Genomic DNA, 22,293 nt, shown 5'->3' on the forward strand with positions numbered 1-22,293 from the left:
ACACAGCGCAATCTTTCTGGCCCACTAAGCAATGTTGGACAGTTTGGCTACCGTATGTCCTCGACAGCATCTCTACTGTTGTCCCATCAATAAGCATCTTCTGCAATGAGGCCCAGCCATCTAAAGATGAAAAAACATCATGTTTCATTTGCACTACGTATGCAAGGTTTCACTTCCTACACTGAAGACCCTCAAATATCTAGCACATTGCTATTATGCTTAACACACACAATCTTTTGACAAATGTGTTGGCCTTGCCACGAGAATGTTCAGTCACCCACCCCCAAATTTCACGAGTGTAATTTCAAGCATGCAGGCATGGGAGGCTGTTGCTTGGCAGGCTATTATGTATCGTCTATCCACTGCACACTACCACAGGTTTGTGGACACAGCCATCTCCAGTAGACTATGCTGCATCCGACGTTTCGAGGAGCTACAGTCAAGAGCAGAATAAGCGTGCTGACTCCATTTGCTCAAGAATCCAGCTTTGGCTGTCCCTCAATAAATAATAACTAAAAAAATTAATTTAGGCTGGTAAACTCATTTGTTCTTCGCCTTTTTGTTTCTAGGTATGTGGCTCTGGTAGTGTGCCATCATGAAGCACAGGATGAAGGTGTTGGCTACGAGGAACATGAGGCCCGCCACCCAGACGTGAAGAAAAAGCGGCTTGCCACCGAATTCGAGGTAGTAGGCCTCCACCAGCCACAATGCCTGCCCTCCCAGCCACATGAGCAGCAGAAGCACACTGCGCCTCACACTCAGGCCGAGCTTGGGTAGCACCAGTGGCAGCAGACACAGGTACCACAGGAAGTACTGCGACGTACACACCTTGTTAAAGCTCACCAACACAAACGTGACGCTGAACAGGGCGAAAGGTAGGTCACTCAGCTGGCCATACTTGAAGGAGAGCAGCAGCATCAGCAAGAGCTGTGGCAAGAGGGCAGCAAACGTGCTGCCACCACCGGATGTGTTTTCGGTGGCTAGGTAGAGCGGGTAGAAAAGAGGAGAAAAGTTGTGGCGGACGTCTCTTCGGGAGACGTGATAAAGAAATGCCTCCTGGATGTACTCTCGACTGTAGGCCATGTAACACAAGAACGTTGGGACGAAGAAAGACGCTGCACTGGAGCCCAGGAAGATCAGCTTTCGCCTATTGGGCAGCAGTAGCCGAGACAGGTAGGATCGCCAGCTCTCCAACTCTCCCTTTGCCGCAGACCCAGAGGGCAGCCTCGTTTGGAGGGCCAAGTAGATGGGCAGCGCGTAAACGGCCGTGTACATCTTCAGGTGAACCGAAAACCCGTAGGCCAGGCCGGCAGCCGTGTCCCTGTTCTTGAGCAGGGCGAAGAGGGAGAACACGACGATAAGTGCCAGTATGGAATCTGAGCTCCCGCGTGTGGAAACGGCGAAAGTGATAGGGTTGTAGAGCCACAGGCAGGCACAAAGCACGGCCTTGCGTTCGCTAAACTTGGCCGTGCGAACGATGTGATAGGCGTAGTAGCCTACGAGGACGTCTACCGCGGAGAAGAGGACTTTTCCGAAGGCCGGATGAAGCAGCACGTTGGGAACGAGGAGCACGGCCAGCAGGGGACTGTAGCGGTACGTTTCCCGGAGGAACGGCGACTCTCCCTTGACCACGTAGGCGGCGCCGTCAGTGAAGACGTGGTAATCGACGTCGGTGTACTTCAGCTGCAGGTTTTGGTCTTGCCACTCCCCGACGACGATCAGGCCGGCGCGCATGAGCCCAGCCAGGACGAGGTGGTGGTAGAGCTTCACTTTGCCCACACTGAACCTGCTCGACTGCTGCACCATCGTGACAATTGAATATTCAAACACTCGCGGGATGCACAATCTGCGGGGGAACAAAGGCCGTTGGGATCTGCTACGAAAGGACAACACTCCGTCGGTCGCAAGCTACTTCGACTTGTCTTTCAGGAACCCAGCGCAGCAGCCAGACATTTCCTTCCACTTCTCACAGCACTTCAACAACTCCTTGATGAAGGATAAGCAGGCTTCTTCTTTATAGTTGTTAGCTTCGGAGGACGAAAAAGAAGTGATAGGAATTAGTTCTAAGGTTCACAGGATTGAAATCGGGCACGCCTGAACACTACAGGTAGGGCGCTTTGCGCCGCAAAACCATCCCGAAATTCACGCATGTGCACCATGCCTGCCTAGCCTTTCGAGCGCAGGTAGCAGATGGTTGAATGCAACGGTCTAGCTACAAACACTGTTTATTATTCACACACGCGTAGCTAAGACGCATGCAATGGAGGCGCGAAATCGAGTCATCCAAAGCGATCGATCGCAACTCCACAGTGGCCTGCCTGACTCCAGAGAGCACCTTTGGTTAACCTTTTTTGGCATGCGTAAGCTTGCATCTAGAAGTACACTTATTAATGTAAAGGATATAGTGGCTTACCTTGCAGGCATTTTTGAATGGCGCATGCCTCTTTTTGGCAAGGGTCGACAGCTCCTTTCATTTTCGTAATCGCCGCAAGTAAACAAACAAGCAACACAAGCAGATACCCCTCCCCCAGCTTCTCTCCAAAGAAGAGTCCGCAGATTTTGAATACAGGAACATATAATGCCAATTTCAAGCTAAAGCACGCATTTCTAATAAAAAATTGTAACGAAGGGACTTTATATGTGTTGCATTGGTAAAATAGAAAATTTTTTAATTATTTGCGCTTGCAGCTGACCCGAAGTGGTGCGGCTGTCGCATTTACTTCAGAAAACGCAAAGTTAGCAGACAAGTAAGCAATGAACAAACTAAGCCGCAAATAAACAGACATTTTATCTAGCATCGACAAATATTAATTATGACAGATATAGCTAGCTGTAATACTTTGCTTAGGGAGTTAGAAAACAGTACGATTCCACCGTCCCACCTGTAACAGCACTGCAATATAAACATACATCTGTGCTAAAATAATGTTAATTTCGCTCGTCATTAACTTCACGACGCGTTTACGATTGCTCAGCACGCATAAACGAGAGTTTTTTGGTAATCTGTCGCGTAGCCAGGAATTCTTGCGAAAGTGAGAGTAACAGCTGAGAGAAACCTATGAACAAACTAAAATATCGACACCGGTGTTTAGCAGCCTATTATCCAATATATTGTCAAACAAGCAGTAAGTGCCTAAGCCATCATTACTCCCTCAGAACAAATGACTGCTGTAGAGATACACAGAGCACGTCTATCGACTGTAATCTTTTGTTTGTATCGCCGTGCCGCCGACGCTCTCATGAATGAGCTCCGCTGCTCTCGCGATTTCTCGCGTAGTGACGGGATTTCGTGAAGTAAAACATGGAAGATGGCGGCTGATAATGATGGGCGGTTAATAGAGCGATTACGCGTTGTGATCGGTAAGTCATTCGTTCTGTTTTTGTTTTTCTGAACTCTAAATGCTTACTGTTACGGTTTAAATCATTGTTGAACGTAGAGTGTCGCTACACGCTGTTTCTCGGCTGTTTCAGAAATGGGAGCTTCGGGTAGGCCTATCCAACAGGTTGTCGCTTGCTTCGTCGTAGCGTCAGTTCTCAGTACTTTAGATTCGTCCGGTCCGTTCCGCGTGTCTTTATATCGTAATCGAGCCGTCAACAGTTGCGCTTGATACCAGCGCTCGCCGGCAACGTGGTTGGCGCCAGAGACGACCTTGGGCTCTTATGAATGATCCCGGAAAAAAATTTTTTGCTTCCTTCATTCATTCATGAGAGTTGTAGCGAGGATTTGTGAATGGGGTTTCGCAAGCTGCTTCGATCGTCACACCCCCGCGCTTGCCTCGCGCTGGTGACTTGCTGCCGCGCCCCAAGATGACTCTTCGAAACTACCCACGGCTTGTACAGGTACCCGAAAATGTGCCAAACCGAAAGCAAACAAACAAAAAACGCTTGCGACCGCCCCGAGCTGCGCGTTGTGGCGTCGTCCTAGGAAGAGGCCTAGTGTGGACATTTTTGTTTTCTTTCTCGGTGCTCTCCAGGCGAAGCTAAGAACCTGCCGCCTCGGAGCCATGGCTCGGTGGAACAGCGTGATGTCTACTGCGCCATCAAGCTCGACCAGGAGGAGATATTTCGAACGACGACCAAGGAGAAAACCCTCAAGTGAGCCCCCCCGTTCTGTGCATTTATTACTGTTTTCTTTTGAAAGCGGTCCTTTCCCACGCGTTGCGCTAGATCCGTGCTGCACGCGTGCGTGCCGCGTTTCCGGTCCCCTTTGAAGGCAGATCGCCTCACTGCTTTCTTACGCCCGATAAGGGGCACGCAAAAGCGTCTTCTCCCCGTCTTCTATCGGCGCGCGATGTCACAGCGCCGGACATACACACCTGTTATCTTGCGGGGGAGTCGGGGAGGGGGATGTGGCAGTCTTTTTCACCAGTTAATTACGCTCGCCGCGAATCCCCCGATAAGGGTGACCTGTTTTCGCCGGCAACCCACACCTGGGCTCTTTTTTTCCGTCCGGCTTTCTCCTCTTGCACGCGGATGCGTGCACCGTATGATTATGCAGCACACGTCTCCGTCCCGCTAGCATCCGGGGTGTCGGTGTAGCGGGACTGGCCTGCGCTGACCTGACGCTCTACTGAAATCGGATTGTTTCACACTGGTCCAGTGACCGAACGCCTTTGTCTCTTCGCGATGTTAACGCTTAATGTTTGAACCTGTTTCTCTATTGATCAAGCTGAACCTTCGTCACTTAAAATGTTTGTGATAAGAAGCAAATAACTAATAGTTACAACGATGGAGCTATGTTGATTGATATGTGGGGTTTAACGTCCCGAAACCACCATATGATTATGAGAGATGCTGTAGTGAAGGGCTCTGGAAATTTCGGCAACCTGGGGTTCGTTGATGTGCACTCAAATCTGAGCACACGGGCCTACAGCATTTCCGCCTCCAGAGGTGGCTATGTTGTGAGTTCAAGGATGCTTTACCGTAGTAGTATGTCCCATCCTAGTGTCATCTTGTACTCCTTGTATCTCGTCTAATACTTCTTTCAGGAGGAGTTTACTAGCCACCAGTCGTGCCAATATTCAGTACACAGTGCCAAACACTTATTGAATTTAAGTTGAATTACTGTATTCCGGATGTCATTTATTAGTGAAAGTTGTTGGGTGTGGGTACAAAAGGGTTCTGATTCACTTTGGATTGTTTTTCATGATCGACAGAATAGTGCATAAACAATGAAAGAACACAGGTGGCTAGTCAGCAGAAAATAATATCTGAGCTTTGATCTTTTCAGCACGGCAGGTAAAACAACTTTACCATAAGCTTGTTTTGTGCGTTGCATGTTGTGATGCGTAAACTATGGTCGTTGCTTGACCGTGAAATATTCTAAAGGCAGTGGCTTGTTCTCTGCAAAATTGGCATGCGACTACTGTGATACATGTCCGTATTGTCCCACTCCTGTGATGCAAGCAGATACATACCACCTTTTATGGACATGTAAAGGGTTGCAGCCAGAATGCTCCCGTTACCTCGCTCAAGCTGGCCTTTGCTACAGCGACACAGCCAGTTACAACCGCTGGATACATGAAAGCAGATTCCACAAGACACTACTTCACTTCATACACAATGTCGGCCTAACAGCACACATTTAACGCAAAAATATTATGCCTTAAAGGCAAGTATTTGTCGCAATAAAAAAAAAAAAAAGACTACTGTGATGCACCTCTTTACGCACTCTTGGAACAGTGCACTCATTATACAGGGCTTACTCGTTCAATCAAGCAAACAAGGTTCATGAAGTTGGTTAGTATAGTGTATTTCAGCTGCCTTTAATGAGTGCAAACACACTTAAGAAACTCTATCAAGCCTTGATACCATAAACAGATTTGGGTGCACGTTAAAGAACCCCAGGTGGTTGAAATCTCCAGAGCCCTCCACTACGGCATCTCTTATAATCATATGGTGGTTTTGGGACGTTATACACCACATATTAAACCATTTTATACCATAAATAACATAGTGTCTTTCAGCAGTTGGCACTCGGCTTGTTGGTCTTCTGTTTTTTCTTCCATTACTTGCGATGCAGTAATGGAGTGCGATGCAAAAATTGTTTACGTAGGAATATTAGAGTGCCAACTTTGCATGTAGGGATGAGCGAGCTATTATGTGGCTGTTCATGCAAAGCGACAGTTTGATGAATCACTCACAAATTCTCGTGTTTTCTGGCTTTACCACTGCTCCCACTTGATTTTTTTTTTTTACCTAAAGGGACACTAAAGGCAACTATGAAGTTGATGTGATTGTTGAAATAGCGGCTCAAAAACCTCATAGTGTTACTTTTACTTTTATGCCAAGAAAGTGTATTTTGAAATAAAATCATGGTTTAGTGGTCCGTGTCGTGTAGCACACTTTAATGCATTCCCCGCATCATTGGAACGTCTGACGTTACTGTTGCCATGCATGTTGCCCGGCTGTATTGCACAGCACTGACACTAGTAGCAGCACAGGAAGCCACAGCAGCAACAATGGCCATTGAACAGTGGTCAACCATGGCCTTCATGATTGTGAGCTTGCTTGGTTCAACTGGGCCCCACTAGATGGCATGACCAAGCAAAAATTGAATTTTTAAACCACTCGCGCCATTTCCCATAGCAATGTCCGGCGCTTCTTTTTTCCATGAATCAAACAGAAACGAACAAGAAGGATTTTATTACATCTCTTGACGCACGGAAGGTTTTTTATTTAGTGCAGCCAGTTTGATTACTAGTGATTAATTGTAGGCGGTACCTCTGATGTAATCGGGATCATTTTGCGAATGTTCTATTGTAGTGCACATGTTCTTGTGCATTGACCTCAATTCCTCGGTAAGTATGGCACTGTTGTTGATAATATTGTCGCTTTAGACATTGTCATACATTGAGGTTTCACTGACATAAATTGTTATTATGCTTTAGTGTTCCTTTATGCGTTCACATTTTTTCTGACACTTAGTATTCTGCCTGCTGGGGAGTGTAGTGGCAAAGGACTTAAATTTCTGGCCATATGTAGCTGGTGTCGTAATTCTCTTCAGAGGGTATCACCATAGTTCTTCCACTTTTGTATATTTCTGGTTGCAGTGGTTCTGACATTGAATATGTGGTATTTCATTGTAAATGAAAAGAAAGGGCAGCTTTGTGAGTTCTAAGAGATTTTTCATTACAAAGAGGGCATGAAGATTAGTAATTATTTGAAAATTGTAGCGTGCAAGTGTTCCGACGCCAGTATTTATAAAGGGGAACTCGCAGAAAAAGCCTTGCCCTTTTTTTGGCTGCATAGCTTTTCCTGCCTAGGGAGTGGATGCAGAATTTAGAAATATTATTGCCTGTACTTACTGCTTCGGTTTAGTGTCCCTTAAACATTGACTCACGAGAATCTCTCACTGAACTTTGCGTAGCCCTATGAATTTCCAGTGTCTTGAAAACTGTGCTCATGATGTTTTTTTTTTGTGTGACAATTCTTTTTTCAGTCCATTCTTTTCTGAGGACTTCCAGTTTGAAGTGCCAAGGGAGTTCCGGTACCTGTCAGTCTATGTGGCTGAACGAGAGCGAGCCTCCAACAAGGACAAAATCCTGGGCAAGGTCTCTATCAAAAAAGAGGGCATGCACAAGTTCTATGGCAAGGACAACTGGTTCCCTATCATGCCCGTGGACGCTGACTCGGAAGTGCAGGTAAGGTGAAAGTTCGTATGCATGAGGGCAGACTGACTAATACAGGTGCAGTGGCGTTAAGGAGCACTTACACAAACATTTTGGACCTTGTTTTTGATTACTACAATATGTAGCTTTTGATCCACTTATAATGTCTGGGAACCTCGTTTGCATGAGTGCGCAAAGGTGATTTACTCAGAGATGTTTTCGTAGCACCCATTCGAAGGTTCCGTTTTGAAGGGCACTGTGCTAAGCAGGAGCATTTCCGGTAGCTAGGTAAACGTAGCTGGCCACGTGAACATGCAAAACTGACGTGGGCACTACGTGCATGAGCAGGTGCCACACTGACAGCCAGCGCACAAAAAGCCGCAGGCATGGAGGAAGAAATCGCAGGTAGCGCAAGGCGCATACTAGCAACCAGCTAACACAAACTCGTCACATAAGTTTATTCACATTGATGCTGTGTTGATGTTGGTGTTGCGAGGGGCTCTGCATGTTGCTCAGTAGCATGGCATGCATTTTAAAATTGATTTTAAATATGTTCTAGGCTATGTTTGTCCTTGATATTTCGTAGATGTTGTGCATGTCCCGAAATAAGTATATCTGACTCATTATATCTCCTTTTTTGGTGCTCGTTAAAGAACCCCAGGTAATCGAAATTCCCAGAGCCCTCCTCTACGGCGTCTCTCATAGTCATATGATGGCTTTGCAACATTAAATCCTACATATCATCATCATCACCACCATCTCTCCTTTGAAATGTTGTGTCGGTGCTCTTTTAAGTAAGAGTTGCAACACAATGGCCATGGTCCCCAAGCCTATGCTGTAATGCATGCAAATGTGTCACCGCCACCGGGCAGTGTTAGAGCCACTTTAACCACGAGCAGCATCTCATGTCGTGTGCAACTGCACGAAATGGGTACAGCTGAAAAGAGATGACGGAGGTGAGCAGAGGGAGAAAAAAAAAAAAAAAAGCCTGTTGGTATGCATGGCAGGAAAAGTTTCTCTCACTGCCCTCCGTTGATAGGCTGGTGACATTTTCTTGATGCTTGAAGCCTGATCATGAAAAAGAATCGTACAGCCCGCGTCGGTGACTTAGCACCTTGAAGTTACTTGTTTTGTAGAAAACTCTGTGCTAAGTCCAATGCCACTATATGTCAATACAGTGGAACTTGATTTATACGTCCCTTGCTTACACGACAACCCACTTTTTATGATGGATCGCTTTGGTCCCGGCGAAACTACCACAGTAATAATGTACTACAGAAAACCTTTGTTTTAGAGTCGAACTCCGCTACAACAAAAGCCACTTCAACAAAGTTTCCGCTACAACGAAAAATTCAAGATTCCCCGTCAGCAGTCCATAGGAGTCAATGCATGAATATTGTCGCCACAACGAACACTTTTCTTCTGTTCCTCTTCAACGAAATTTTACGATGCAATTCCAGGCTCAGATACTTTTTGCTATGCAGTAAACACAATCTTTAACATTTTGATGCATTTTCTGAGCCTGAAAATGTGTCAACAAAGTCTAAAACACGCGTTAGCACCACCAGGAACCGCCGCCATTGCTCGATAGCAATGGCAATGAGACAGCCCGGCTTTTGCCACTGGCTTGCTTTTGAGCCGCAGACAATTCGAAGCTGAAGCTCAGCTGCTCATTTCGTGGTTTCCTTCACGCAGCCGATGGGTGCAACTGCGGAACGATGCCTTTTCCGATTCTGATCTTTATCAGTATGTTCGCGCTTGGCTAGTGTGGTAACTAATCAGAGTGGCTGTTCATCCGCATTATGAACAAAATCAGCTAGCCGCGAGTGATGGATGATAAGAATGGCATAGAATAAAGCAAAAGGCGCGCTCCACGATACTCTGTCTCCATCTTGGCGTTGTCGGATACACTTTGACGGCAGACAGCTGCTGGTGTTAATGTGTTAATGCAGTTTGGTTCGTTCACAAAGGCGGTTTTAGGCGTTGTTTCAGCAAACTTTTTACCATGGCCTCGCTATTCATGGGTGAGCACGACGTCGTGTTGCTTCTGGGAAAGAATAGGAAGCAGCGGACACTTTTTGAATTTTGAGAATAAACGTTTCTTTGTTTTGCTAGCTCAGATCAGCTATATTTTTTCAATTTCACTGCAACCAAATTTTTTCCGTGCCCCATCAGTTTCATTGTGGCGGGGTTTGACTGTACAGTGCAGTTTCACGCCGACCCCCGCATCTTGCGACTTTCCGATTCCATCCAAAGTAAAAAAGAAACACTTTTCTCGCATCGAATTTTGACCAAATATTCACGAGTGCAAATTATGAATGTGTGTTCCCCTTGATTGATGATTAGAAAAGTAAAGATTGAGACAGGTGATCTTCTCAGAATGGAAAATTTATTTTCCTGGCAGTTCATAAACTTCTACATGCACCTCAGTTCGTGTGCGTACGAAGGGTCGTTACCTAGAGAAGCTCCGTAAAGAGTAGCTTCAGCTGGCTGAATAGCTCACTTTTGAGATCCAGATATCTTCATGTTTTCGGTCTGTGGAAACTCTTTCTGGTCAGCGTACAGCTGATCTCCTGCTTTGGTTTGTGGCACTCTCAGTTACAAGCTTGAGCATGCAAAAGGGCGCGAGGCAGCTATTTTCATCGTGCAAATTAACTGTCACTTGATTTCAACATTAATAATAACAGCGGGACGTCAATAGTTGCGCTTCATAAGGCAACAAACTGCACATGCTCAGTCGAGCACGAAGGCATTCTACATCAACTCACAAACTCGTCCCTTACCATTATGCAATGGCAATGACACTATGTCTAACTCTTCTTACTGAAGGCTGTCGGCAACACGGTTTCATTTTCTCCCGCAGCCAATTTTCGGACACTGAGAAAGATGCTTGTTGGAATCAAGTTTTTTAAGCCTAGAATAAAAATTATTTCGCACTTGCCTCAGCTAATGTAATGCTGCCATTGGCAAGAATAATTTAATCTACCATTCTTTGAAGAAGCAAATGGTCATGTTGTGGGCTTATTTAGGTGGTCTTTACCCGTTTTTTTGTGCAAGCCCGAGTGCCACTGCCTGTATTCTTAGTTTTTCAATTATGCGACTCCTGGATTATATGACGGTCTTGTGTGGTCCCCTGAAAGTCGTATAATTGGGTTTGCACTGTATGTTGAAGTGGATTTAGCTGCACTTGGGGCATGCACGAGCTTGAAAGCGTTTCTCTGTGACAGCAGTGGAATATATTCCAGTTAGATTTACAATGTATAACTTCACTCCAGTACGGCGCAGTTCCTTGACACCACTACTTGGTCGCCACTGTATCGGTGACAGGGTACTGGTGCTTTTTACAGGAATTTTTTAACTGGCAAATAAAGGTGATTGCCAGGCATTGCTTAAGTGACAGGATGTGAGTGTTCATTTGAGATAACGGTTGGAGCTCATCCTATGTACAGTATATCTTTAATTATACCCTCTTTGTGGCTTTAAGATGACAAGCTTCACCATTTATTTTCTGTCCCCTTTTTTTCATGCTTGCAGGGGAAAGCCCATATCTCCGTTAGGTTAGAGCCATCAACTAAGTCTTCCATATATGGACCCTGTGCAAAACTTGTAGTGAGGCAAGTATACATTGTTAGTTTTCCTTTCACTGCAAAGTTTTGCTAGTTATTCTTTCATTTACTGTTATCATTTACACGTTTGCCCACCAGAGTGACAGAATGCAGCGACTTGAACTTGGTGAACGGCTCCTGCAACCCATACGCTCAAGTGACCCTGTGCCACGGCAACACCAAGCAGGAGACCCGCAAAAGCAAAGTCCGTCGGAAAACGGTGTGCCCGCGCTTTGAGGATTCCTTTGCGTTTGATGTGAGTTTTCAGAAAATATATTTTTTATTCTAAGTTTAGCCTGTACTTTTAGCTTGAATCTGGTTGCTGGCTCTCGCGATGCAGCGGACATCATGCAAGCTGAAGTGGCCCAGGGCAGTCATATCTATTGTAATTGAAGCTGCAAGTGCCAGCACTACACATTTGTGGCCGAAGGGCAAGTATGGAGGAGACAGTGGAAGGCTGAAACTGCGGGGGGATAGCTTTCTGCCTCTATTCACAAACTACGCATCGGGCAGGTGGCACAGGTATACATTAGCCAGTTTCATGAGTGGTGCACTGGCGAAAAACTTCAGAGGCCGCATACTGCACATGTCTGAACAAGAGGTAGCAACGACTCGTGTGCGCAAGGGAGCGGGGCTGGGAGTCTGTTTCATACATTGTATTAATAAAAGGGTTGGGAGTGCTGCGACGAACATTTGACTCCCCGTTGTAGGGGAACCCAGCGAACGTTTATGGTAGCCACCAGTATGCTCATAGAAAAATGGTAGAGGAAATTATCGAAGCCATGGCATGTAACGATGAAAATTTCGTGCAGCACATCACTCCCTTGCCTTCTCCCCTGTGAAACTTGAAGCCTACCGTAATTACTCGAATCTAACGCGCACCTTTTTTCCGGTTAAGCGAGTTAATAAATCGCATGCACGTTAGAATCGAGTACGAAAAAAAAAATTACGGTGAATCTATTGCCATCGGCAAATCCAAAATGGCCGCCCCCTACGTGCGTCGGCATGGCGCGTCGGCCATTTCTGCCTATGTGTTTCCCATGTGCGGCACTTCGTACGTGTGCTGAGGAGTTCGTCATCTAGTAGTGCATTAGCATCGACGGCGTAGAAGGGCAGAGTCCAAAAACTCGAGTGCACCACGATGCCGCTTTTAAAAGAAATGTCATGGCGTGTGCAGAAACGGACGGAAATCGAGCCGCATCGCGGTCGTTCGGAGTTCCCGAAACGTGCGTGCAGGACCGGCGGAAACAAAAGCAGAAGATTCTCGACAGCAAAGCTTCACGCAAAGGCTTCAGTGGACCACAGCAGGGTCGGGTTTCGCAAATTAAAGAGCTGCTCGGCAAGTATGTGCTTGAGCAGCGAGCGGCACAGCGGTCCGTGACGACAGAACTGCTCCAAGTGCGGGCTATGCAATTAGTCTTGAAAAAAGGTCCAATGCAGAGCCAGTTTAAAGCGAGCAGGTGCTGGCTAACTAACTTTATTTAGAGGAAAGGCTTTTCCCTCCGAAGGGGAACATGCATATGCGAAAAGTTTTGCGGAAGAGTACGATGAAAAGCTTCACAGTTTTCAGAGGTTCGTCCTAAACTTGCGGCGCAACAACGGCTACCTGCTTGGGCAAATCGGGAATGCCCATCAGACGCCTCTTTACTTCGACATGCCTGGCACCACAACCGTCGAGAAGAAGGGGGCGAAGCAAGTTTGCGTGCTGACATCGGTCCACGGTAAAACTACCGTGACGGAAAGCTCTGTTACACGTCAGATGGGCACAAGCTTCGCCCGTACCTCATATTTAAAAGGAATACGCTCCCGAAGAAGTCGTTTTTTCGAGTGGTGTGATCGTGCGGGCCGGCGAGAAAAATGGGTGCGCGTTGCAATCGATGTCTTGCATTTTTTTTTTTTCGCGGTGGAAATCGGGTGCGCGTTACAATCGAGGGCGCGGTAGAATTGAGTAAGTACGGTAATTGCGATGAAGAAAAAAATGGTATATGGCTCGTAGTATGATAACACTGCTTTTACTGGATGGGTTAAAAAAAAATTTTAACAGGAGGCATGTAATGCAAGTGAGTCTAATTAAAACGTGTTACTGGGTCATTTTAAGCGATGTCTGAACACTGTGTAATTGTTCAGTGTGGTCTATTCTGAAAAAAGACACACTATTTTAGAATGTCTAAGACAAATTTTTGCTGGAAGCATTATGCCAAAGGAGCTTAGAAACCATGCTGCTGTGCTTTTTAACAGATATCGGATTGCTTTTATCGTGTAATTCAATAACATTTATCAATGATGTTGCTGCATTATTTGTTATGTATTTTGAGAAGGGTGTAATGAAAGTATGTGGCATGAGCCAAACATATGGGGCTAACTAACATTTCACTGTCCATTTTCTTGTGATATTCCTCATTTATAGCTTTTGGTGGTAGCATTATGTATTAAAAAATTGATGAGACATGCAAAGGTGTGGCACATGGTTAACATAAAAAGCTGGAGCATGGTCGTTAAAAGTTAGGGCCATGGTCTTATGGAAGTACTTAGCATTTGAAAGCCATAGATAACAAGTCCTTCATATCTAACATGCACAGTACCCTTGATTCAAAATTATGAGTGTGCATAATTATTTAATATTTCTGTATCTTTAGTTTATGAAACATTACTAGTGTTTTTTATCTGTAACAATTCATTTTTGATCTTTTATTATATCAGTGCCAAAATTTTTGGTGAGCCGCTATATTTACTCTTAGTATGTGTAATGTGCCAGCTTAACAGAGCTTGTATCTGACAGGGCTTGTGTTTCCGGTGTGTTTATGGTCTGCTGGAAAAATTGCATGGCACAGTGTTTAACGGCAGTGTCTGCCTACTTGTTTGTTTTATTTTAGGTAGTTTTGCTCATTTTTTTATTGTGTTAGTTGGTCATTTGTAGTTGGTTCTTTCCTTAGGGCAGCATTTTTTAACATTCTCCATTGCAGCTCAAGCCACAGAGGTCAGACAAGCAGATACGCTCTATAAAGGATGAGTTCAGCAACCTGGAGCTTAGGTGGGAATCACTTCAATGCAGTTTTTGTAACCATGTCTGCAGGCTGCAAACAGCTATTGCAGAATGACTTTGTCTTGGATGGAAGTGTGTGTTCCAGTATGCTAAGTGATTTTGTTCATGTTGTGACTTGCATAGAAACCATTTTGTTGTTTGAAAGTATCACGCAAGGCATGCAATGTTTCATGTCATATAGGAAATGCATTAGTTGGAGATTTAGGTTTTGCTTGGCCTCATAAATAACCCACACAAGTCACAAAAGACGTTTAGACACGCTTGCCTTTGGATGCCTTGCATTGAAAGTCAACATACAGTCGACTCTCAATAAATTAAAGTCCTTTAATTGGAGTGTTCAGTTAACTAGAAGCCACCAAGTGGGGCTCCCATAAATTTTGCATGCATGCCTATAGGCAAAAATGCTCAATAATTTGAAGTTAAGAGCCCGTAATGTTGGCCAATTAGAAGTTATTTTTCAGTTGAGAGCCTCAAGGCCATCCTAATGTTTTAATTAAATGAATTTTTTATGTGCCAAGACCGCCAAGACAGCTGTCGGACCATGCTGTTGTAACCATCGCCAGTGCCATGGTTATTAAGTGGCCATTTTGTTTAGTCAATGCCGTGGTATCGCATTGATTGCATCAGCTAACTGAGGCCTTTGGTTGTGATGTGTCTAGTGCTTAAGCTGCGTACTGGGTTGAAGTCTGATTGAAGTTAGAACAGCGCGACTGGACGCTGGCGAAAAAGGAATTCTCACACAGACACGGTGCTCTGTGTGTGTTTGTGTGTTCTGCTCCGTCTGCGTCCAGGTGCGCTCTTTAAACATAGCATGATAAACCAACTAGCCCGCCAACACACTGTGGGTTGATTGTGCACATGTTTGTTTTCCACGGATGATTTTGACTGTTGTGGTGGCGACGTTTGATAATGGCAACTCGCGGCTCCTCCCGAACGCTTGACTTGGCAACGGAAGTCTGAAGTATTGAAAGAAGTTGACCAGGGAGGCATCACCAAGCAAGACATCACATGAAAGTATGACATTAAGCTTAACTCGCTCTCAAATTTCATCAAGTGCAAAAAGGTGATCTTGATGACCGTAGCTTTGAGGCCATTCTTAGACGTCTGTTTTGAAAAACTTGTTGCCGTGGACACCAATGTTGATGCATGCAGCCCACTAATGAACAGAAAAATTGTGATGATGGTTCAGTCAGTGGACGATGACATAAAAACAACCGCCAATGAGGACTACCGATGCTGCTGCGGGTTTTGCTCTTGCGCTGCGGCTTTGATGTTTTGTTGGAAGAAGACGATGCTAAAGAACACCTTGGACATGTGTAGTGCTTGGAAAACTTGCGATCGGCAGCCAGGTTCGACAAGAGATAATGACAGACTATCTTTTAAGAGCACTGTTAGGTTTAAAGCAACAAAAGTGTTTTTCTGCGCATTTTTCTTAATAGGAAGTTCGTTTGGTTTGAAGTTTTTTACGGTTCCCATGAACTTCGTATTAACAAGGGTCTACTGTATTTAAGCGGCAGCTAAATGGATGTCACAAGCTAACTTGGTGTTATAGCTCAAGCTGGCATAAACTCAAGGCAAGAGCTTGAGGCACTGCTTTTTTTCGGCTGATGTGACTGGTGTTCTGCTCATGAGAGCAGTGTATACACAGGGTTGATACTTAGTACTCGAAGCTTTGCACATCAGAGAGAGAGCAATGGTGCTCGCATGTTGAGATTTTACGGCCTAGTAGGTTTCCCAGGTAATATTGGGAATGTTGCAGCAACTCTGATCATAAACCTTAGCCTGTTTGTCAAGTCCTCATACTTGAGATCACAGACAGAAGCTCTTCAGTGTTCGAATGCAGTGTGTGAATGAACAAACAGTTTGATTTGATCTGAATTATATGTGGGGTTTAACGTCCCAAATATGATTATGCGAAACGCTGTAGTGGAGGGCTCCGGAAATTTCGACCACCTGGGGTTTTTTAACGTGCACCCAAATCTGAGAACGCGGGCCTACAGCATTTTCGCCTCCATCGAACATGCAGCCGCCGCAGCCGGGATCTGATCCCGCGACCTGCGGGTCAGCAGCCGAGTACCTTAGCCACTAGACCACCGTGGCGGTGCTGAATAGTTTGATCAGTTGTCCCTGGACCAAGTGGTGTGTCATACAAGCAGCAGCTTTGTTTACCTATAGAGATGTATTAAATGGTAAATGGTGGTGTATTTATGTTTGTACATCTCTATAGGAAATTTGTGGCAGCCATCCTTCAAATTGTGAAGTTATAAATTATAAAATCTACAATCACTGAATTAGTTTTTGAGTAAGCATTGAATAGCATGAAATTTGGTTTTTATTTGGATAGCTTCCAGTTCATACTTGATAAACCACTAGTGCTTGATAACACATTCTTGTAGCCTTGAAAGCAATATTTCAGCCGCTTCATCGGCAGTCGCAATCGTTGACCTCTCATTACTGGTGTTGATCATTCCAGAGTGTGCCTGCAGCACGACCTTAGTGGTGTTGGTGGCATGTTTGGAAGCTCGTTCCTTGGAGAGGTGCGGATCCCCGTGCGTGACCTTGGTTTGGAAAGAGGCTGTTCCCACCAAGCCTGGTACCTCCTACAGCCACGCTCGGAAGGTCAGCGCTCTCCCCCCACTGCCATGGGATCATCGTCAGCCAATGGAGCGGCTGCGGGCAGCCTTGGCTCGCTGAGGCTCAAGCTGTTCTTTACATCGGACCGGGTCTTCTCTAGTCACTTCTACCGGGACCTTCGTGAGCTCTTGCTCATGTCACCCAATGTAAAGGTGAAATTTTTGCTCCAGAAAAGCAGAACGGTGGACACACACGCAGCAGACTTTCACTAAAGGAGCACTTACACAAAAAGTCTTCACCGTGCTTTTTTTTTTTTTTTCAATATTGCAATAGCTAGCTTATGGCCCACTTATCACGGTGGAAACCTCGTTTGCCTGAGCGTGTGATGGTTACTTATTTAGACACCTTAGAACACCCTGTCTCAATTTTGATTTCAAAGAGCACAGAGCTGCACAGGAGCAATTCCGGTAGTAAGGTAAACACAGCTGGCAATGTGACCACGCAAAACTGTGACGTGGGCACTGCGCAAAAGAGTGGGCGCTGCACTGAAAGCCAGCGCACAGAAAGCGGCAGGCGTGGAGAAGAAAATCAAATGTAGCGCAAGCGCATGGCGTATGCCAGCAACCAGCCAACACAAACTTGTGACGCAGGTATGTTTACATTGTTCTTATGTTGATGTTGGCATTGCTAGGGGCTCTGAAGCTCGCTCAGTCACGTGGCGTACACTTCAAAATTGATTTTAAAAGACGTGGCTTCCCTTCCTTTAATGGATTATGATGAAAATTGGCATGCTTATTGGCAATCTTTTTTTAGTGCTACTGTTGAAATTACATCAACATATTTTTACAACTGTTCGATGTAGAAAATATTTTACTTTCTGATCTTGTTCAGAGTCTGACTCGTTTAAAAAATATAACACGAAACTCGTTCAAAGCTCTATGCTTTCTAAGATGTCTGATTTGAGGGCATGACAATCAGGTTTTCTTTATTTGCAACAAAATTTTTTTACTTCTTATTTTTCTTGAGGTTACTGTGTAACAGGCATCGAAACTGTGTGCAACATGTCAAATGGCTAATTGTAAGAAGGCCATACTGAAAAAGCAATATTGCAATGCCCTGGACTGTACTTCAAAGAATACAAAACAAAAGCCGGAACTGAAATAGACCCAGCGGTTGTTGAGAAATCAACGGAACAAGCGAAGCAGGGAGCAAGAAAAATCGTTTTGAGAAAACGGCTATTCAAGTTGTAGCAACGATATTCCATCATCAAAAGTCACGGAGCTCGTAATTTTTGCAGTATTTTGCGGAGTACAGCTTCATGAATGCACTGCCTCCAGTTAGAGGTGCTTTTCTTAAACACAAGAAGAATATGAGCTTCGCTGTGTTTTATGGTGTCAGAGTTCTTGTACATGTAGTCTTACATCTGTTGTGCCTTCGCTTTTCTTTAACGTTTTCTATTTTATAAAGAAAATGTTGCATAGATTTCAAACTAAGTTTTTTGTACGAAGTGGTGTAATGGACATTACAGAAAGTAAGATATTATAATCTGATTAGGCCATATCTTGTTACAATAGGCAAGGTTTCTTGTATTGATGCTACTACTAACAAGTAGCACACTTGATTGTATTTGGTCATTGAACAATATTTATTGCATACTCAAAAAAAAAAAAAATGCTCTCATCGTGACAGTCTATCCCTTCCTTCCGAATGAGAGGCTGTTGTGGCCAAGATATTGGTGGAATGGGACTTTGAGTATCTTTTCAAGATGCAAATTGGGCAGCTATGTATTCATCTTCCTGCTTCACTCAAGCTCATTTGTAAACCTCGCCCGTCATGGGCTTCATCATTCATCCGGACACTGTAATCTACGAGGCTTTAGTTATCTCAGAAAATTCAAGAGCTTGCGGTTATAACAAGCATGGCTCCAAGAGCGTCTAATATTGCAGGATCAGTGCTTTGTTTCACCTCGAAGTGCTCGGTGGTGGAGTCCGCGTAGTCGTCACGCGATATTTGAGGTGCCGGCATTTGATGATGATGCGTTATATAGTGATATGCACCTAGGCGCAGCGATGACAAATCGGCGCGCAAAGAATTCGGCTTCGCATTTCGGGGGCCGACGTGGTCGCTGCGCGACGAGCTGGGCCGGGCTGTCCGCGGCCGATGCGCAATATGCCCAACCGTGATTTCAAGGCGTCATTAGGCGGTTTTATTACGCTCAAACTTCGTTATAACAAAGTTGAAGGGGAGCCACAATCATTTTGTTATATCGATTATTTCGTTATATCGACTATAACAGTTTGTGGCAATGTATGCTCAGATGGGCGCACACTTATAAGCATGCAAAGAAGAAAACCGCCTCGCGGCCCGATGTACCGCTACACAACCACGCGTGCGACGGAAAATAAACATAGTCGAATCTCATTAATTCGAACACGTTTCATGCGAACTCATGCTGAGGTCCCGTCAAAGCTATGTGTATTCCAATGTACGAAAACTCCCTGTAATTCGAACGCGCAAGTACTTGACGGTTCATTAGAACATACCGCGTTCCAAAAATGCTCTCAGCACCATGCCCAATCACGCGGCGGCACCTCTCAACGCTGCGCGCGAAGAAGAAAAAGAAAAGACTGGCGGATTGTTTGCTCTCGCTGAAATGCCGGTCTGCAATGTGCCTGTGCCACGCTTCTCCCTTTTCGGGCTCCGCACGTAGAGACCCTTCACCTTTCAAGGTCTTGTGCGGAGAGAGAGAGAGAGAAAAAGAAGAAAGCTGCCGTGGAGAATCCTTTCTCAATGCAGAGGGTAGCTGCGGAGACGCAGTCATTGCCGTCGTCTTTAGAGGGAAATCGCTTTGCATCGCGGCGCTGCTTCTCGGTCATGTGACCCGCTGAGCGCCGGACAATCCTCTCCGCTGGCTGTGAAATAAATGCTCTCCCTGCCACTCGTGGCATGGCTGTGAGGTTGGCGCAGGAGTTTTGAAAGAGCCGTGTTAAACGAGCATCAGATTCCGCAGAAAATGATACACTTGACGCTCTACAGTCAGTTTTTTTTTATTTGATAGTCTAATTTAGTTCGTTATACCCATTTACCGGTCAATTTTACTTTGTTACGAAGCTTAAAATGTGTGGTTCTCAATGGAGCTTTCAAGGGGAATTTCATTTATTTGGTTATATCCATTATTTCTTTAAATACCATTACGTTATAACGAGTTTTGAGTGTAGTTGCTTATGGCGTGATGTCCTTGGCCGCAAAGTTCGCATTCATCTCGTATCTGCGCTGTGAGCGGTGCTAGCTAGGCTTAGTCTTAACTCTGAGCAGTAAGCTCGGCGGAGATGCCCGACATTTAAAGAAAATGTCGTGTTCGATCGAGAGTGCAAAGAGCGGTTCCGAGATGGTTTCCATCAAGTCCAAAATGCAGATAAGCAGAACCTATCAATCTGACGGGTCGGTCCGAGACGCCCCTCTACGATGTTCGCCACGAATGTGGCGTTATCGCAGTCTCCTAGTGGAGCTTCCATGTGCAGCGGTCTGACAAGCCTAACTACAACACGATTCCAAATGAGCGTCTTACATTGCACACAGAACTAGCGCACACGCGTCACTACTAAGTTACGTGATTTTTCACAGCCGTGACCTTGCGCCGCACCAAGGCACAAGTAGCAGAAGCGCTGTCCCGGTTCGGCCAATGGCGAGGCACGTTGGAGCAACATGGCAGATGCGGCCAATCGGAGGCTTTGAGATCACCATGGACATTTGCTTGTTGCGCACTTGTTTTTCAAGGGGAGAGCCAGTTGAGATGCGGAATTTCAACACGGAGAAAGGCTCTTTCCAACGAGCCCAAAGCAATGGCACTTGGTCATGCCGTTGCGGAGCTACGATATTTTCAAAATCGGTGTTTTCTTGCAGTTTTCTTGCAATATTTGGTGTTTCCTTATGTCTGCCAATCACCACCTTGGCAGGCGTAACAAATTGTGAAAAGCACTGCTAGGCAGTTTTCAGTGAAGGTATTTGGAATCGGATAGAAGGAGGGCTGTAAAAACTGAAAATGTTATTCTGAGAAAATTGATTTCTTGGTGATTTTTCACGATACGAAAGTCGTGCCATCTCCCCTTTTATGTCCTAGGCTATATTTGCCCTTAATATATTGTAGATGTTGTGTCTTTTTCAGCATAAATCGATCTTGCTTATTATTTCGACATTGAAATTTTGTGTCAGTGCTCCTTTAAATTGAATCCGAAGTGACCAAGAACAGGAGTTCTGTTTACTGAGAAATGAGCAGGGGGGGCAGGATCCAAGTACTAAACCAATCATATAAGAAACAGTGGTTTTATTTAGGCAGCCATTTCATTGAAATGGACTCTAAAGTCAAATAACAATTTATGTCAGAGTGAAAGCTCAATATATGATGTCTAAAATGACAGTATTACCATCAGCAGTGCCCTACTTACCGAGAAATTAAGGTAAATGCACAAGAATACATGCGTCGCAGTAGGGCATTCTCAAAACGATCCTGATGACGTCAGATGAACCGCCTACAATTATACATAGTAATCGATCTAGCTGCATTTAAAAAAGAACCCTCCGTGCATCAATAGGTGCAATGAAATGCTCCATGTTCATTTCCATTTGATTCATGGAAAAAAGAACCGCCAGGCATTACCATGGGGAATGGCTTGAGGGGTTAAAAAACGCAATTTTCGCGTGCTTAAACTGGAGAGGTCGTGCCATCTAGTGGAGCCCATATTAACTAATCAAGCCTGCAATTTTGAAGGCCATAGTTGAACATTGTTCAGTGGCTGTTGTAGCAGTTGTAGCCCTCGCTACTTTCCCTCTGCTGCTGCTATAGTGTCGGTGACAGCGCGTTAAAGCCGTGCAACATTGTGCACGGCAACAGTGACGTGAGACGTTCGGTTGAGGCGGGTAATTTAAAATGTGCTAACCCAACGCAGACTGCTAAAATGCGATTTTATTTAAAAATAAGCCCTTCCTTGACACAAAAGTAAAACTACAAGGTTTCTGGACCGCTATTTGAACAATTAACGTCAATTTAATAGGTGCCTTTAGTGTGCCTTTTCAAGCGAAAGTTTGATTTAAATAGAACCGTTATATGCGGGCTCGACTGTACTAAAATTTTGGTGTGAATGGAATAGCAAACACTATTTGAAGAAGAATAAATGTTTTGATGGTGAATGGAATAGCAAACACTATTTGAAGAATAATAAATATTTCGATGGTGTGCACATTCCTAATAATGATCAAGAAAGGCTGGCATTTTAAACATCCAGTTACTGTCATACATATACGTCTTTAACTGTCTCGTGGCTTTTCGGGATGACGTGCATTTACGTCTTTGATGCTCAAGGGGTTAACATTGATAAAGGTTTTTAAATTTAATTTATAAGGCTGTTACTAATAAACCACATGCACGTAGCAATACAGATGTTTTTCTTCTTTTCTTTTTAAT

The 22,293-nt window shown here is 44.9% G+C and overlaps 2 protein-coding genes across 3 annotated transcripts in view; one reads left to right on the forward strand and one right to left on the reverse strand.

The window, feature by feature from the left end:
- Window positions 1-406: 406 nt before the first annotated feature.
- Window positions 407-2,183, reverse strand: PIG-M (Phosphatidylinositol glycan anchor biosynthesis class M). Its single transcript, XM_037412463.2, has one exon. The coding sequence runs from the start codon at window positions 1,804-1,806 to the stop codon at window positions 541-543; it is 1,266 nt and encodes a 421-aa protein (XP_037268360.2). The 5' UTR covers window positions 1,807-2,183; the 3' UTR covers window positions 407-540.
- A 1,022-nt stretch (window positions 2,184-3,205) lies between these two features.
- Window positions 3,206-22,293, forward strand: part of RasGAP1 (Ras GTPase activating protein 1) — a 65,599-nt gene continuing 46,511 nt past the window's right edge. Inside the window, exons 1-7 of one of the 2 annotated variants that reach the window (XM_037412460.2) lie at window positions 3,206-3,360; window positions 3,975-4,095; window positions 7,442-7,643; window positions 11,145-11,224; window positions 11,315-11,471; window positions 14,179-14,246; window positions 16,732-17,044. In XM_037412460.2, the coding sequence (XP_037268357.2) occupies window positions 3,309-3,360; window positions 3,975-4,095; window positions 7,442-7,643; window positions 11,145-11,224; window positions 11,315-11,471; window positions 14,179-14,246; window positions 16,732-17,044 (993 nt within the window). In that variant the 5' untranslated portion in view covers window positions 3,206-3,308. The remainder of the gene's footprint in view (window positions 3,361-3,974; window positions 4,096-7,441; window positions 7,644-11,144; window positions 11,225-11,314; window positions 11,472-14,178; window positions 14,247-16,731; window positions 17,045-22,293) is intronic. The other variant, XM_075891421.1, reaches the window with a different exon arrangement.

This window comes from Rhipicephalus microplus, chromosome 1, assembly GCF_043290135.1.
Source record: "Rhipicephalus microplus isolate Deutch F79 chromosome 1, USDA_Rmic, whole genome shotgun sequence".
Classification (NCBI taxonomy): domain Eukaryota; kingdom Metazoa; phylum Arthropoda; class Arachnida; order Ixodida; family Ixodidae; genus Rhipicephalus; species Rhipicephalus microplus.

Excerpts from the sequence above, each read along its gene's own strand:
- PIG-M (XM_037412463.2), bottom strand. The coding sequence starts at position 1,806 with ATGGTGCAGCAGTCGAGCAGGTTCAGTGTGGGCAAAGTGAAGCTCTAC.